Below are 18254 nucleotides of genomic sequence, written 5' to 3'. Positions count from 1 at the left end.
TTCATAATAAACCTGGCTTCATCTGCTTTAAAACCAGTGTGTTCAGGGTTTTGGCCTTCCCCTCCCTCTCTTCTCAAAGGCTTTCTACAGCCATGAAGCAGCAGCACAGAAATTGCCCAAAGCCAAGTGCTTCTTCCGCTGAGCACAGGAGAGGACTAACTGGATATCAGAATGTGACATGATTCACTTTCTGAAGTCTGTCCTGTGCCAGTCTTTTAAATATACACAAGCAGAGTACTTTACTTACCAAATTTAAGCTAAGCCTCTTATCCCGACTTCTTAAGGAACTGCCTTCCATATCTGCTGCAAGTGAAAAATGAAAGTGATTAAAAATGTGATAAGGCAGTGCAACCATATGGAGATAATGCTGAAGTAAAGCAAACGGCTCTAACATAACCAGAGTTTCATAAAGATTCCATAACTCCTACTATTTACCCTAAATGTGGAAATCCAATAACACTTAAGACCAGAACTAACTCAGTAGCATTTCAAAAGTGATTATGTCTATTTTAAGCATAATGAAACCGAGGAACATGCTCATGGGCAATCCAGGTATAACTTACACTTCCTGTAACACAAGCAGTTGGGGAAAGACTGGTGTGGTGTGGAAAAGAAGCAACAAAGCAAACATTTAAACCCAGCTCCTGCTCTAGTCCCGCTCTGTTTCCCATGTCAGATTGGATAAATTATATGAAGAAGGGAATATTGATTCATCATTGTTTGGAAAGTTATTTAGGAGCCTCATATGTAAGGTGCCAGGGAAGCACATGTTGTACAGAGGGTTTATGGGGGAACCTAATGGTAAGAGATAAACTCTTCTCTTTGTCACCCAGAAATGCTGATGTGGTACAAGTGGCTCAAGATGATGGGGATCAAACAGCCAGAGAAGAGGTCACCAGTCAGTGTGTCCCCTTGTGCAGGCTGGCCTTTGTCTTGCTGTAGGTCAATTTGAATTTTAAAGCAAATGGCAAACCCCCTAAAATCCAGAATTCAGTGCATAGATCATCAACAGTGGGAGATGCTTACGACTGCCATTCTTTTTTGGAAAAGGATTTTCTGTGCAGAAAATAGCTTTTCTGTGAGAATGCATTAAACTCTGCTACCATGCTAATGCAGTCCCTGCTCTTGTGGTGGAGATGTCAATACCGCACTGCAATTTTGTGTTGGTATCAGCATAAAAGGCCAAGGTGCTAAACAAGAACAAAGCAATACTGTTAGTGCAGATACACATTCAGAGACAGTCACTGTCCTGGGACAGATACATTTATTTATTAGTTTGGCAAAAAGACATTGAGGCACAACACTCCAGCAGATGCCAGGATACAGGTGCCTTACACTTATACCCCTCGCTCCCCTTCATGGCACTGCAATCAGCATACACTGCCTTTGCACTGGATTCATTACATCTGTTCAGCTTTTACAGATTGCCAGGGGCAAAACATGAAGTAAATAACTGGAGTGGGCTCACTCGGGGAGCTGGTGAGGAGCAGCTGCTTTCTCCCTGTTCCTTGTTTCTGATCTTTCTTGTTAAGCATATTTTAATTCAGAGTTTAACCTTTCAAATAGTTTCAGCTGCACTTAGGGGAAGAAAAAACAGAAGCACTTATTAATTCATTGCTGCCCCCTGTCAGGCAGAGATAACCTTGCAGCACTGTAGCAGAGCATGACATTCGGCCACTTAATCCTCTTAAAAACATTGGTTGTGAATTGGGCTGGAGGAACGTTAACTGTCTCACGCACACTGGTGTTAGAGCGGCACCCATGCAGGAGCAGAGCAGCACCTTTTGGGGAGCAACCAAAAGTAACTGATAAGTAAGAAGACCAATTCCCCTGATGGGTGTTTCGTCAGAAGCCTTCCAAGAATTGTTTGTACACTGATAAACAGGCTGGGCAGAGGTCTCCTTGCTTTAGCTTCTGAGCTTTAAGAGCAAGATCAAATAGTTCAACATTCAAACTACAGGAATCTTAAGGACACTTGTCCTTGAAAACCTCCATTTTCTTCCTTGTCAAAAATACCCCATCACTACAAAATACTTGATGATTTCCAGCCAGGTATTCCAGCTGCCTCCCTCTGTTCTCTTTATTCTGTGGCTCCACAAAATAAGACTTTCTATGTATGCTGGGTTTTACACCTTGATGTTCTGTTTTTTGACTTATTTCTGTTTGCCATGATGGTGTTTCCAGAACAAGTCGCCTCAGCTCAGAGCAGAGCTTGCTTTGCAGAAGAGCCTCAGTCTGCAGCTGGTTTTCAGGCTACCCTGACTGAAGTGCAAGGACAGAGTGGGATTTACTCAAGGACAGAGTCCCTGGTTGCACTGGGATTACATACCATCCCCAGTGTCTCCCTGGCTTCCTGTTCTTTACTCTAAGCTGCCCAAAGACATGCTGCTGTTATGGAAAGCACTGGAAGTAGTGGAGCAGCACAGCTACAAAGGCATTTCCCATGTGCAAGCCCACATTTTGACCTGCATAAACAGAGAGTTTGGCGTTGCCTGATTCCATGGATGGCTTTTAAGTTTTGTTTTTCTACTGCTTTCCCTTTTGGAGAGGGAGGGGGCATAGAAAACTGTCAAGCCATGAGGCACCCTGAAGAGATCGCAGTCAAATTGCTGCCCATGTGTACACGCACTGAGGTGGCTTTTATGGAGCAGCAGCTGAATGTGAGGTACAGGTCTGAGCTAGTTTGAAACAAGCATTTCAGGTAGCTTTGAGTGCTGTGTGATTTCACAGTGGGGAGGACAGGAAGGCACAAGTGGAGATGGGCACCTCTCTGTGCTCAGGAGCAGCTCCGTCCCTCACCGGTCCTGCTTCTCTGGCTCTCAGAAATGCACTCACCTTTCCAGTTCCTCACGTTGTCTAAGCTGGACAAGGAGATCCTCCTGGGCACCAGAGCAACCTGAGCCCTGCAGATCCCTGCGTGGCCGTTCTGGAGGGCCCCACCACCAACCTCTTCCCCTCTCCTGTCTGAGAAGTGGGTTGGCTTGGGTGGCCGTGGCGGAGGGGTGTTGGAGAGGACGTCCAGCTGGGTCACACCGTAGGGCAGCACGCTTTGGCTCTTGTCAATCTGAAAGGTTGGAGTCAGTGGTGTCCCCAGCAGTGGAGAAGAGGAGGAAATGTCACTGGGTGGCCCGTTAACATCTATGTTCCTCAGCACAGTGCTGGGATTGGCCAGCGGGGCCCCATCCTGGTGCACAGTGCCTGCGCTGGAAGGCTGTACAAGGTATAAGGAGGGCTGGGACTGCAAGGAGTCGACAAAAACATCGTCTGATGAGGTTTGCTCCAGAGATCTGTCCGAATTCGACCAGCTGTCACACCTGCACAGAGACAGAGGTCAGGACCTGTGCTTTTCTTTTCTCCTGGTTGCAACTGAATACAGCAAAAATGAAAACAACCCCATAGCTCAGGACTAAAACCGTCCCTTCCCTATGGTTGTGCAAGTTCTCCCTGAGCTGGACTGGGACACTTCGTGGAGCACCTTGGTCAGCAGCCAGCAAAACGGGCATCTGGAGGGAGGCTGTGTGTGAGCTTGCCAGCCACCCACCCAGGAAAGTGACAGCACCAACATACAATGCTTGACTGCTAATCTGTGCTATGAAAAAAACCCTGTAAATCGGATTAGGCTGGTGGTCCCTGTTGTGCTCAGGAGCCTACCCCGAGTGGCAGGGCTCAAGGACCAGTTTGCCCCAGTTTCCCAGGCCATCACTGGGCAGGCAGAGGGTGGCTCTGGCAGAGCCCAGACCTACCTGTTGTGGCTGAGCTTGCCCGACTCGCAGTTGGAGAGGAAGAGGTAGTCGGGGAGGAAGACCGACTCCGACTCGCTGGGGGTCTCCTCTGCAGCGGACGCATCAGCAGCAGCGTGGTCCACTGAGAAGGAGGGATCAGCGATGCGGGAGGCGTGGGTAGAGGTGGCTGGTGATGGCTGCGGGGATGAGGTCGTGTGAGACAGGCTCTCCACTGAACCTGCAATGGGAATGGATGGCCCCAGATGAGGGACAGCTCTGGCTCACCCTGGCCATTGCCAGCTGCCAAACTGAAGGGCAGACACACCTTGCTTTGGGGTCTCCTACTCCTGCAGAGTTGTAGCATCCCTACTGCAGACAGTAATGAAGACAACCTATTTTCAGGAGAGTGCTGAGGCACAGCAGTCTGTCTTAGCAAGTATTTTTTGGGACCTACTGCAAATATTCATGTCCAACAATTCAAATTAATGGTGACAAGGGAAAGGACTGATTTCTTCCTACTTTCTTCATCTCAGTGGACAAAAGTGAGCTTTACAGCTCATGGGGTAGCTGTATTTGTTGCACCTCTGAATGTGTCTGCAAACTCCTTATGCCTGTCTAGATCAGACATGAAAGCCAGGAGAGCTATGGTGTAGCTGTCATTGCCCAGTTGGCTTGTTGGTTCTGCTGGGTTTCTAGAGGCTACAAGGCTCAGGGGAGCCTGTGCTCTGTGATAGAGCACTCCAGTCCTCCCAGCACAGAGAGGGGTGGTGGAGGGCAATGGAGCAGATTTGGGCGGCAGACAGCAGGGCTGGCCCAGGCTGCACAGAGCTAGCTGGCTGCTTAGCCCCGCGTCCACCTCCATCCCTGCTAGAGAGCCAGGGCAGCTGAGCAGAAGGGACGAAGGAGTCTTGGCACTGTACTGGGTTGTTGCAGTTACTTCTTAAGCCTGGGAGGCGTTAGGTATGTGTGCAACCAGGTCAGGAGAGATGGAGGGGGCTGCCAAGGCTTGTGGGGTTAGACAATAACATCAGTAAGCGCAAACAAAACCCTCTAATGACCCTGGCTTCCATACCACCCACCATGGGCTTCAACCAGGCCTATTGCTGATCTCCGTGAGAACAGTAAACCAGCAGATTTTCTTTCTCTCTGCGCTACCCCACACCTCACTCCTTTAAAGCAGGGAGGGAGTTGCCTCTTTCCTTCCCATCAACCAGTATTGACTCACTGATGCTTCCTCCTGTTAAGTTTCAAGGTCTGGTGCAGTGGTGGACCTCATGTCAGCAAGGCACGTAAGCAAGTGCTTAAATTGGTGATGAGATATTGGCACAGGGTGCCCAGAGAAGCTGTGGCTGCCCCATCCCTGGCAGTGTTCAAGGCCAGGTTGGACAGGGCTTGGAACAACCTGCTCTAGTTGAAGGTGTCCCTGCCTGTGGCAGGGGGTTGGAACTGGATGAGCTTTAGGTCGTTTCCAACCCAAACCATTCTGTGATTCTCTTCTCTGCTTAAGTTTGAGCAGGTGCTTATAGCAGCAGGATTTCACCAGTGAGCACCTGGAAGGAATGGTTTTTATGGGGTTTCACATTTGCAAAGCAAAGCTGAGAGCTGCAGCCTTCCCATCTGAAACATAACTTTTCTCTTGTTCTTTGTGCTGGCTCAGACAGCAGCTCTGCTTTCAAATCTTGGACTCAGGAGCAGTCTTGCAAGCTGAGGATGATCAAATATGCACCGGAGAACTCCATAGGGATCTCAGAGAGGCACGTTCACGTCACCATCTGACCACATATTTAAAAAATCCCAATGACAACCAACAACTAAAATCTGCCACAATGCATAAGAAAGAAATTAATGACATTCTGGATTATTAGCACAAGAGAACAAACAGGCCTGAACTCCATCTGGTACTCTCAGGGTTTAGCCATGGATTATCCCATCAGGAAAGGCTTCGAGCTGCAGACCACATGGCAAGTGTTGTGAGCAGAAGGGAGGGATGGGGACAGCACAGCCCTGCCCTTTTCTAACCTTCGGGGGCTCAGGGACCTGTGGCCAGCTCTTAACAGACTGTCCCTGTCCCTGCCAGCTCTGCTGGTAACCGAATCAGCATGCATTAAAGTTGTACAGTGACAGCAGCTGGGTAGGATAAATTATGCATGGCCACTTTCAACAGTGAGAAGGCAGAGAATAGGTTTGCTGCCTGCCCTCCCCTTTGCCAGAGACACAGCGGGGGGCTTCAGCTGCCAAAATAACTGCTTCACTGGGTATTAACCTGCATTGATGCCAGGGCCATTGGTTGGAGGAACAGAAGGCTTCTCACTACTGTTACAGACCCCACCCCACTCCCCCACAATTCCTATGGTGCAGCAGCAGTGCAGGGACACAGTGAATTAAGGGGGTCCTGCTCACAGCAACCGCCCATCAGGCTGCATGGCCATACCAAGGCAGCAGGAATGCCACCCACCCTCCTGGCCAGGGGCCAGAGCCTGAGATTAAAGAGCAGCCTTGAGTCTGTGTAGCTGGAAAGGGATTTTCTTCTGCTAAGGGTGGAGTATGGAGGGAGTATCCCCAGTGTTTGTCCTTCAGCATCTCCCTTGGGCTGGGAGGAGCTGTCACACCTCCCCTGAGCTCCTGCACAAAAGCCAGGCGCTGCCATGAGCCAGCCTGCCAGGGCACTGCCTGCCCCTCTCTATATGGAGGAGGAAATGATGTGAAGGTGCTCGGGAGAAGGCATGTTTTCAAGGAGAGTACAGTCCCTCCAGGTAGCCCCTCAGTGCAGTGGTCCTGCCTGTCCTTGCTCCCACCACACTGCCCTGGCCTGGGCGATGCTCCCCAGTGTGGCGGCAGCAAGGTCCCAGAGAACCAAACCATCCCCATGCCCTGGCAGGGTCTGTGAACACTGACAAAGAAAAAAACAAATGGGGAGACATTTAAGGAGGCAAAGAAACCACCAGAGGAGCTGTCAGAAAGGAAAAAGGTCCCAGCAGTGGGCAAGGATGGATATGAACAAGGCTAAACAATTTTCACAGCAGTTTCTCCAGTGGAAAGATGCTATGCTGCATTGTGTCAATCAACTGTGATTTCAGCTTGAATATGGGATAAAGCATGCCCATGATGCCACCTCATTTCATCCCCTCCCCGGCCTGGCCCCTTGGCCCAGGTGTCCTCTCAATCCTCTGCATGGTGTTGTGGTTTAAATCCAGCCACACAGCTCGTTCACTCACTGCCCCCCTTTTCCTCCCTCTTTTTTTCCTGCCAAAAATGAGTCTGACCCAGAAGACCCCCTGTCCTTCCAGGTAACTCCCAGTTACCCGCCGGGCATGACATGCTGTGGTATGGAATACCTCTTTGGTCAGTTTGGGTCAGGTGTCCTGTCTCTGCTTCCTGCCGGATTCCCCTTCTCCCTGGCAGAGCATGAGGCTCACAAAGTCCTTGGTCAGGGTAAACATGACTTAGCAACAACTGAAAACATCGGTATTATCAGCACTGTTCCCAGGCTGAAAGTCAAAACACAGCACTGCACCAGCTACCAAGAAGGAGAAAAATCGACTGCTACTGCTGAACCCAGGACACATGGCCATAGGTCCATTGTGCAGAACAACTGCTCTTTTGGGAGCCTTCAGCAGAGGTGGAAGCAAGATCTTACATAGAACTGGTAGGAAAACCGGGAGGGAGAGGCCTCTTCCTCCCTCCCCGAAGGTGCCAGCTCCCCCATCATTTTCAGCACCGCCAGCACGGTTCCGCATGGCAGCGAGTGCTGCAGCGCGCTGATTGCTGCTGGCAGGTCCTTCCGACAGCCGCCCTCCCAGGTGCTTCCTGACATCTGCCTGCCTCTCATGTCTCAGCCGTCCCTCTCCTGTTGACAGAACACTGTCCTTTAGCCACGGTTTTGCGAGCTTTGGTCTGCATCTGGCTGCCTGCATTTCAGCCCCGAGGCCCCTGATGACAAGGGCCTGGCTGTTGATCCAGCTTCTTTGCTACTGGAAGGGACTACCCAGGAACAACAGGATGGTGTTTAAAGCTGAGTCACGGAGTGAACCTGTGGCTGTGATTTCTGTGCAGGTTTTGGCCTCAAAGTCACAGCAAATTTTCGGAGATGCAAGGATTAAGAGTGATTGATTTCATAATATAATATTGGCTTTGAGATTTATTTTAATATACAGAACTGCTTATTAAAATTCCCTGCAATTGATGTGTCTTTCTTTTGATGATTCATTTCAGGGACTATTATTTTTTAACACAGTATCATTCAAGTCAAAAAAGCATATGGCATTTAACAGAGCTTTTCTCTTCTTATGTTAATTTTGAAGGGTAATTTGTTTAAACCTACAGGCTCTTGAGGGATTTAGATGCTTCCAAAAAGCCGAAGCAATTAGCAACTGTTTGAAATGTGGTGTGCAACCTGTGGAACTGTGCAGATTTAAACTGGAGGGTCTGAATGTGCCCTGCAGCCTGACCTGAACACACCCCAGACCTGACCTTAGCAGCATGGACTGCAGGATAAATAGAAGACCTTATGAGCTACTCACCATCAGAGATACAGTAAGTGCATGTCTGGAAGCTTAGCTTATGCCATCTGTCATGAGGGCTGTAAGTTCAGGAACCAGACTTTATATGGAACCAAGGCTCTGCAGTGCACTCTTTGATGGGAGACAAATACACTGTGTAACAGTCTGAGTATAGCCCGCCTGTAAGTCTTACAAGCAATACTGCACTGTAGCAGCATAACAGAAGAGACATTTCCCAGTATAAATGCATCCTTGCTGGGAGAGCCTCTGTGGCAGATAGCCTCTGTCACAGATCACATCTCCCTACACACATCCTCACAGCCTGCACGCACATCTGAGACACAAGGATTACTTTTCTCTCCTCTGTTTTGCATGGACAGACTTACCTTAATTTCAGAATAACTGTTAAAATAATATATAAAACAATATTGCATCAGAAGTAGCAATGCACGAACAACAGCTCAGCAAGGACAGATCTGTAGGAAGGGGGTTACTGAATATCCCAAATTATATCCAAACTGCAAAGGGCTATTGACTCCAATCCCTCAAAGCTACCAGCTCTATTTTGCTAGTTGCATTCAGGAGCGGTTTGTACTGGCACATAAAAATATGTCAGCATGTTTTCCTGGCGGTTTCTAAAGGGAGTGGGAACAGAGCACACATCACATTTACAGCAAGACCACTGCAGTGCACTTTCGACTCCCACTTCCTCTCAGAATAAACTACTGAAGAGAAGATTAAAAGAAGTCCAGGAACTAGGATAGATTAAAACAAAACATCTCACCATAGACTTCTGTTTCTTTTCAAATTACAAGGTAATGGTATGGCTACATGGCAGTTGCAGACACCAGGAGCAGTTTGAGAACAGCATCACAGGGACCATGGCACACTGTGATACCCCCAAACATATTGCTGCCCTTGGGATCAAGTCCCTCCATCACCACCCTTTTCTGCTCTTGCACTGCCTTCTGACTCACTTCCTAAGAAGCTCTCAAATTGCTGCTGTATCTGCCCCTTGGAAATGTCAAGGGGAAGACAGATTGCTGTTATCTGAGCCCTATTGTCTCATTTGTAAGGTAAGTTAATGATGATACAGGTCCTGACTTTAATTACTGGCTACATCCATCTTGGAGCAGTTAATTCTTGGAAGCTTTCCAAGAAATTCACCCTACTGAGTATATACAGGTGTAGGTCCTGGCAAAACAAGCTGAATTTATGCTTCTCTGGCAGGACCATCTCTGAAGTCCAGACACACACTTCTAACTAACACTCTCCTGTCTTTTGCCTTTTCTTTATTTTTAATTCTCATTAAAAGCCCGAGACAGCTCAGTGTTTCTGTCATTGATTTATGTGTGTGCATATACACCCAGGCCTGTGCACATTCCACATCCAGCAAAGCCTGAGAAAATGTGAGTTTTGTAGGACCCTTTCCTGGAACAGGTGTCTTACATTAACCAAACTAAATAAATATGGGACATGTAATGAAATAAATGGCCCCAGAAGATAACAGTCAGCTTTTCACATAAACAGTACCTTTTCTTATTAAGGACCTGCTGTTGTTCTAGAAGGAATTGCTTCATTAAAATGAGACCAAGTGGCCAGCTATTAAGTGTATCCAGCGGTAGTGAGATCCCTGATAGCTTTCAAATCAGGGTTTAGCAGCATCTCAGTGCTCTGTGGAGCTATAGGAAACAAAGTCCCACACCACCTTGCCCAGCCCAACAAGGTCCATGCTTCCTTTCACAGTGTGCTGCTATGGTGAGCCAGTGGTCATTCTCCCAACCCCCAAGAGGAGCATGATCCTACCTGTGCCATCTTCTAGATGTCCAAAGTTACAGATCTGGCTGATGTTGTGCACCCAGATCTGCATCTCCTCCTCGGTTTTGGCTACCAGGTAGAAGGTGCGGTAGGTGGTTCTCACAATGAAGACAAAGTTGTTCTGGAATTCCTTCTTGATGAAGTTGGGCCCGGAGTGCTTCAGCACTTCACACTCATTGAGGTCGATGATCCTAATGGGCTTTTTGGAGTGGTTGTTCCTGTAGTACTCCAGCACATCTGGGTTCCCACTCATGCGGCCTCTGCGCAGCACAAACCAGCGCTTCCGCCATGCCTGCGAATGGGCAAACAGGGTCCTTTTAGTGCCAGCCACATAATACATCAATCAGCACACACATGCTCATTCTCTGTTAGGCTTTATAGCTGTTTTGATAAGCTGGCCAAAATGCCACTTAGGTATGAAGTGCTTGCTATCAGCTTGCTTTTGTCATAGGAAAAAAGGCAGAGGGTTGTCCCTTTGGAGGTCAATAGGAGCAGCACTTCTCCCGTCCTCTCTTCCTTAGCCTGCCAGCATGGTATAAACAAAACCCAGTACTTCACCATCTCCTCTATGGTGCTATAATCTCACCTAGAAGAGATTGTAACACATTTTTCTTCCTGAAGACACCTAGGACTGCATCCTGTGTTGCAGTGCATAAGCTGTGCAGCTTCACTCCTACTGCTTTCAGTGCCAATAAAAAGCTGTTAATGAGCTGCCAGTTACTTCTGAAAGCCCAGAACAAACCTTAAGGGAGTTGTAGTGCTAAAAAGTTAAACAGAAAACTTCCAAACCATACAGAAGCACATGATCTATGCAGGCACTACTTAAGTGACCGTCAACTCAAAGCAAACCTGGTAAGCACTGATATCTTTTCGACCCCTCCGACTGAAGGTATGGGTCCCATACAGGTTTAGAGGAAGTCCTGGCAGGACTAAGATGCAGCATCACTTTACAAAGCTATATGCAGGTTTCTAGAAACAAAATAACCTATTTTTCCTTTTTTTTTTGCCGAGCAGCTGTTTTTGTTCACCAACAGTATAAGCACCTCTGTGTTGATTACAGCTGTCACCAATGCACCTACTCCAAGGGCCGGAAGAAATCCACCTTGTGCTCTGTTCCACAGAGAATAGCTAAAATAAGGCATTAGGAGCTTCCCCCTTACCGAAGTCCATACAGCCTGTGTTGGATAATGTCTTGTCCAAACCAGAAAGACTAAAGGGGCTGAAGCTAAGGCTGCAGCTGCCCCAGCTCTGATGGCAGAAAGGTGCCCAGGGGCTCACGCACTGCCCAAGTGCTTGCAATAACTTGGGCACTATGGCCACTGGCTGCTTAAGTTGCTTTCCCACAAGTATAAGTTCATTAAAGGAACATCTGAACAACCACCACCACAACCGCCCTACCTGAATCTTAGTCTTCACAAAATGACATGTCACAGAGATGTAAATCTGATGATGACTTGTGTTTGAGTTGAAAATCATGCTCCTTTTCAAAGAGTGGATCTGTCTGTCACTTCAAAGACAGCCAACCATTTGGTTTTAAGGCAAAGTAACTGAGTTCAGGATGTTTTCACTGAGCTGTAAGCATCCTTGCTGGCACAGTTTAGGATCAATATAGGCACCAGAGATTTTGCTGACACTGAGCTCCTATGGGCATGGTTATAGTTTAAAATGATCAACAAAAGCCAGCAACAATCATTTGTCAAGAAGAAGTTGGAGTTTCTTTGTTTCCTACTCAGAAGAGACTTGCTTCAGTGCAGCTTTCCACAGTCTGTCACCCAAACATTCATCTAGAAGTCAGTCTGCTCAGCCTGGCAGCACTTCATCTAGCTTGAAAGCAAAAGAAAGTCTTCAAGAACAATATACAGGGAGTAAAGACTGAACTATCATAGAGGGAGCTCTTGCAGGGCTGACCAAGCACATACCCCCGTGTAAAGGAGGGTTTTTCAGAGAGGGGGGACACCTCAGGAATAAACAGGAAGCAGAGGTAAGGTGCAAAGTGCATTGCACAAAGAAAATGAAGTCTTGCCCTCATGAACTCTGGAGGTTTGAAAGTGATTTGGTCTCTGCTGAAAGTAGCTTGAGATAACAGATCACCGAATCTCAGACAAGGCTCACGGTGTGGGAGCCAGGGAAAAAGAAAAAAGAACACCCCCAACCCCCAAAGGAAATAGAAACAAAGAAAAAATGTTCAGTGGAGGAAACATTTTCCTGACTAGCAGGCTCCAACAGGAGAACACAGCCCAGCAGGTATCTCATATACACAGCCTTAGAAAGAGTCCACATCTCTGCCTTCTGCAATCCAAGTGCCGCACAGTAAATGCTTAATGCACACCCCACAGACACACCAGAACAGAGAGGTTACAATCCCTAACACACTCTCACTTCTAAACAACAAAAGAGAAACTCTACAGGACGTGTGAGCCAAAGAAGACCTGCTCCTTTGCCTCGGAAAGAAGCAGGCTACTAGGGTAGAGAGAGAAAAGCAGTATGAAATCTCCCCAAGACTGCAAGACCACTTCTCACTCCTTTCCCTGTAGCTTAAATACCTGTCTCCTTCTGATGGAAATTGGAGGAAATCACCTGCATATGAGCAAGGGCAGAGGGGATGAGAGCAGCTGGGGACACCCTGTCTACGTGACACCCATGCAACTGTGGGAAGCTGAGCCCTGGAGGCTGGGGCCAGCTCAGGGCTACTGCCGGTGGCTGTGCAACACCCTTAGGCAGGGTGGCCCAGTACCTGTCCCCATTTCCTTAGCATTTTAATCTTCATGAGTGTAAAGGGGGCTGGAGCTTCTGCACAACCTGGGCAGCCCATGAGAGGAGAGAGAAAACTGCAGCTGTGCTTTGTGGAGAAGCTCTCATCCCTCTTTTTGGAGGGTAAGGCTGGCTTTGGCATGGTGTGAGCGGCTGAGGCTCTGCTGTTTTTGGTTCTCTGCTAGCCAAGAAGCTGCCTGCTGACCTGTTTCCCTGCAGATACACAATTTGATCAGGCTTATCGTCTGGCTGGCGCTGTGAGACTGGAGATGGAGAGGTGCCCTGTCAGTGCGACTCATGATGGAGAGGAGAGCAGCCGAGGCTGAGTGAGAAAACACTGGCTATCGCTGCTGGGCAGCCGTGACAACTGGGCTGAGGGGAAGGAATGCCAGATAGCTGCCCAGATCTGCACTGCCCTTGGGAAGGGTGGGCCTCCCCTCTCCATCTCCTGCACTGCCGCCCTCACAGCATTCCCTGAGCTCGTGGTGTGTCCCGTGCAGCCAGCCAGCCTGCCCTGCTGCGAACAGAGTGCTTTTCTCTCCTGGGAGTAGCACATGAGCTGTAGGCAACACGCAGGAAGGTGGGGGTGAGAGGGACAGAGGAGCTGCCCTTTGGAGACACTGTCACCCCGGACGAGCTACCAGCCCTTGGCTGCCACTGTTCACTGCCCTGGATATTAACATGCTCTGCACCCAAGGGTGGTGTCTCACTGTGAGCTGCAGGGACCGAAGCAAACCCCCTGCCTGTGCCACTGTTGGACCTGAAGCTGAGGGGAGGGAGAGGCACCGAGGGACAGCAGCCTTTAAATAGGCACAGCCTGAGTCAGCAGCACAGTGAATCAGCACTCATGGCTCAGGGCTCAAAGACAAGCACTCAGCCCCTCGTGAAACCAGTGCTGGTGCAATGACAAGGGCGACGGTCTGTGGTGGGCTTGCCTGCTGCCTTGTGCCCACACTGCTCCTTGCCTGCCACCTCAGGGAGTAAAACCAGAGGAAGCCATCTCATCCCACACTGAGAAAGGGGAGCACTGCAGCCAGGTGCCCCAGTACCCAGCCTTCCTGGGGCACAGGCAGACCAGCACCAGGAAGCGGGTAGGATGTTGGGAGGGGATGAGACCAGATCTTCCCTGAGTGCTTGCTCTTAATAGCAGCTTCATTGTACCACCAGACATACCCAGTCTTGTCACTGTCTCTCCCCTGTGGCTTACTTCCATTAGGAAACTTTTTCTGATATGTGCCTTTACTCACAAAACATTCTTGCTTATCCCAAAATGCTGTGTGTAAAATTTGCCAGGTTTTTGAGACACTCTCAGCTTGCTTGCAAATGGACATGAGCACGTTTGACACTGCCAATAGACAGGACTTGCCCTGCTTCATGGCATAGGCAAAGCAGGGGTTTTGTCACACCTTTCAGCATGAGGCTTTTATCTCCAAGAGCTGAACATCCTCTCCTCATTTTCCTGGCATTTGCCTGCAGTGAACTACATGTCTCCTTTCCCCAGGGAAAGGGATGCAGCACACTGGAGGCACTGGGAGCTCAGCTGTAGCAGGCCTTGGCCACACAAGATGCTGGCAGCAGATTTTAGCTCGCAGGGACCCAGGCAGCTCCTGTATTATGCTCTGCTGTATGGGGGGCCAGGGGTCCCCAGCCCAGGCCAGAGGTAAAGAGGGTGGCTGGCACCCCCCTCCAGGGCAGGCAGTCATACCCCACAGCAGCTCCTCTCCAGTGCAGTTACCATCTAATTTAGGCAAGGTTGGATGGGGCTTTGAGCAACATGCTCTAGTGGAAGGTGTCCCTGCCCATAGCAGGGGATTGGAACTGGATGAGCTTTAAGGTCCCTTCCAACCCAAACCATTCCATGATTCTATGATTTACAAGTCACAAGACTGCCTCCTCCTTCCCTGTTACAGCTCTTCCCACCATCTCTGTTTTTCTGTCTTTGCAGCATTAACTATGCCCACACGATGGGGGCACAGGGCGTGAAGTGGAATGGCACAGTCAGTATCACCATGAGCCTTGCCCAGAGGTCCAGTTCCTGCGTTGCTGCGGGGTGCTGGTGTCAGGCTAGAGAGCACCTTCCAGCCGCTGCAGTAGCTTGAGCTGACACCAGAGGAGCCAGCATGGCCAGAGTGGTGGGGCTATGGAAGAAGGGTGTTATTCCAGCTCATCAGAGCCAATGCTATCTGACAATAGTTAGTCTGGAGCAGCACACACTGCCAAATTTACAAGAGAATTTGGCTCAGTTTAAGGGTGAAAGATTGCACTCCCATGGTTAAGTAACCTATATACTTGAATAGGAACCAATTCTTGGGATTCAGCCTAGGCTCCTCACTTGTACTATGGAAAGGATCTACATGTCATGAAGAAATATTACACTTACATGTGGGCCTCTTGAAATTAGTTCCTTCTTGACGAAGGAATGATACGATGATGATACGTCTACATGTCCTCTGAAGCTTTGCTGGCATTAGAGAGGAGGCTTTATCAGGAAAGCACAACTACGATCAGACAAGAGCCAGCATAAATCTAGAACAATTTTCATCTGTCCTTCGTAAGTGGAATAGTTCAGTGCCAAAAGGAAGAAAGAATTTGCAGCAGCGCTGGTCGGACGCCAGCATGTTGTTTTGTGCAACACGAGCTAACAGGGTTTTCGTCTCTTGCTCCTGAATTTTTCACTTTGGGAATTCCAGGGCCACTTCTGAAGGGAAGAGGAATAGCTCTGTTTCCATTTCAGTGGGGTTTCTAAGAAAGGGATCACTACTTCCACAATCTGATGTCTCTGCTTCTGCTGAGTAAGTGGTGTGAGGTTTAAAAAGGGCTGCTAGTACATGTGAACGTTTGCAGTGTCAGATAAAGCAGGGTGTGAGCAAAACCTATTATGTGTGGAGAAAACAGCTGGCCGGTAAACAAGGCCAGAATGAGAGGTGACTGAGGTTTAGCCAAGGATCTTCATCACTTACCTCCTGTCTGAGCATCGTGTTTTCAGTTGTATGTGCAAAATATCCAGTATCTGACATCTAAAAAATTAATTACAGCACATACCAGCTAAATGAGTTAAATTGGCCTGAAATATAACTTGTCCTGTGGGGGCTTGATTTTTTTTCTGGTTTCAATAACAAAACAGGGAATAGCCAACAAACTTGAAATTCTTTACCAGCTATATTAGTGCTCACAACTCCCCCATGAGGATAATCTTCATGTTACAGGACTCGGAGCAGGGGACAGCCAAGGGAAGCAGGAGGAACAGTGGATGTGGACTGATTCCTCGCCTGCCTGGTGGCCTTGCAGCCGTGCTTCTGGGCAAAGGGCATGTATGCGCTCATCCCCAGGCCTGCTGCAGAGAGGTCTGACACTGAAAGAAGAGCTCGAGAGCTCAGTGATGCGGAGGACAGTGAAAGACTTGAACAGTTGGGATTCCTCCCATCCGCAAACTCCCTTGGGAGGAGAAACAGCAAATCCCACCAGAGAAGGGTCTGGCATGGCTTGTCTCCTGCGGCTGGTGGTGTGCACTGCCCTCCTCCTGCTGCTCACTGTGGTTCTGCTGCCTTGAGCCACATTCATCCCTGGGACAAGGGAAGCAGCAGGATAATAGTCCCACAGGAATGTCAGCATTTGCGACACAAGTTTTCAAAGCTTGTCTTTTTTTAAAGAACAATTTTAAAACATATTATTGGGGGAAAAAGTTAGGCGGAACTTTATAGCATTTCCTTTAAATGACTTAAAAGAGGAAGTCAAAATTCATATGTAGACAGGTTTGTAAGCAGCTGATGTCTAATGCCATTAAGACCATATAAGTTAAGAGTTTCCCCTGCCTGCACAGAGTGGGAGGTGCTGGGACTGCAGAGTACTGTCCCTGCGAGAGGGACCTGTGCACCACAAAGGAGTCAGGACCAGCTCCCAGCCAGTGTCCTTGCATTCAAAAAGCTGAGGACACTGTTGGGAGCTCTACGAGCCACTCTGAAGAGAAAAGAGCCAGCCCTGCAGAGGCTATGCTCCTTGAACTGCAAGACCCTTGCAGAAGGCTCGCTGTACTTCTGCTTGGTAGTCTGCATTGCCCAGTAATAGCTCTCGAGTAACTCACTCGCAGAAATGTGAGATGAAAAGGACCTCGTAAACCACCCAGCTGGAGTTAGGGTTTTGCTACTTCAGTTGTGGCTGTTGGTCTGCAGCTCCCATCAGCTCTGCATAATAAATCTCTCCCTAATGAGGCTGCTTGCTTGTCCTTTCCAGCATGTCCCTGTGCAGCACTCCGGGAACAGCTGAGCTCATTGCCCATCACACACTGGTTCAATGATTCTCTTGGATTTTGTCTCCCTTATTGTCTGGTTTTTGACTCAGATCTCACAAACTTTTTCAGCAGTGAGAGGCTGAAACTTATGTTTTATGGCTGGGAAAGGAAACCCCATAAATACTCAGTTTCAGAGAGGAACACTCCTCCCTTAGAGGCTTCCTCTGCCTCCACAGGCATGTGTTCTATTTAACCTAGAGAACAGAAGGAGAAATGTTCTGCTATCTCTCCCTCGGGTGCCAGGAAACTGAGGTACTGGAAAGGCATCAGCTCTCTCTTCCCTGCCTGCTCATGCCCACTACATCTCTGTTTTCTTCAGTTTAGGGCTCAGCTATGGTGGGAAGAAACTGTGAGCTAACCAGTGCTCCCATACAAAACAACTTTCAACACACTAGCACAAACGGTCTGGCTTATCCTGTGCAAAGGACCACCCTACAGGGAGTTCAGGACAGACAACAGTGAACAGTCTATTTCCATCTGTTAAGTTGTGAGCCCTTTGTTGAGTCACTCATCTTTCTGACTGTGTAGTTTCAGTATGACTCTAAATGAACCTTGTTTCAAGAAAGTCAGCACAAGTCTTTCTCAGGGGAGATGCAAAGGGCACAGAGTGGAAGGGGAAATACCTTTTTTCTTTAAAGGTGATACAGATACATGAATTGTCTAAAAGCAGCAACCAAAAAATTTCCTGTGCTGTAAGTGCAATGAAAGCTTTGTAATAAAGCATCACAGGATGATGTCCTGTAGTAGCAAAGAGGGTTACTTCGTTTTTGTTTCTCATAAAAAGAAACCTGTGGTTTGTGAATTAAAAATGGCACACATTAGAGAAAAGAAGAAAAAGTCCTAGAGTCATACCTCGCCTGCTAACCTACACACGTTCCCATTGCCTGCTCTACATCCTAATCCATAATATTTATGGTGCTTTACATATACAAACATCTGCAGCAGAATGAGTCACTGCTAGTTAATAAACACACAGATTTTTTGTAAAGCTAATGGGTTCATTTGGGCATGAAGGGTCAAAGCCATAGTGACCTAAAAACTTGGGAGTTCTAAGTTCTTTAAACTGTTGTAGAAGATAAGAAAACAAGTTCTGAAAGTAAAATTAATAACACAACTGCATTTTGGGGAGGGAGGAAGAAGGCAGATGCTTGGATGAATATTTTATTCATGTCCTCT

The 18254-nt window shown here is 48.3% G+C and overlaps 1 protein-coding gene across 3 annotated transcripts in view; it reads right to left on the bottom strand.

Annotated features, from left to right (window-relative positions):
* The window catches only part of GAB3 (GRB2 associated binding protein 3), a 60974-nt gene that overhangs the window by 7489 nt on the left and 35231 nt on the right, over window positions 1–18254 (bottom strand). For 2 of the 3 annotated variants that reach the window (XM_057425248.1, XM_057425246.1), the window contains exons 2-5: window positions 10028–10331; window positions 3744–3960; window positions 2836–3314; window positions 248–303 (exon numbers count right to left, since the gene is read on the bottom strand). In XM_057425248.1, coding sequence (XP_057281231.1) covers window positions 248–303; window positions 2836–3314; window positions 3744–3960; window positions 10028–10331 — 1056 coding nt within the window. The remainder of the gene's footprint in view (window positions 1–247; window positions 304–2835; window positions 3315–3743; window positions 3961–10027; window positions 10332–18254) is intronic. The other variant, XM_057425247.1, reaches the window with a different exon arrangement.

Source organism: Pezoporus wallicus, unplaced genomic scaffold (assembly GCF_028554395.1).
Source record: "Pezoporus wallicus isolate ANWC-B61680 ecotype Strahan unplaced genomic scaffold, APGP_CSIRO_Pwel_v1 scaffold_6445, whole genome shotgun sequence".
Taxonomy (NCBI): Eukaryota; Metazoa; Chordata; class Aves; order Psittaciformes; family Psittacidae; genus Pezoporus; species Pezoporus wallicus.
Note: the sequence above shows the minus strand (reverse complement) of the source record. Positions and strands in the feature narration are given on the sequence as shown.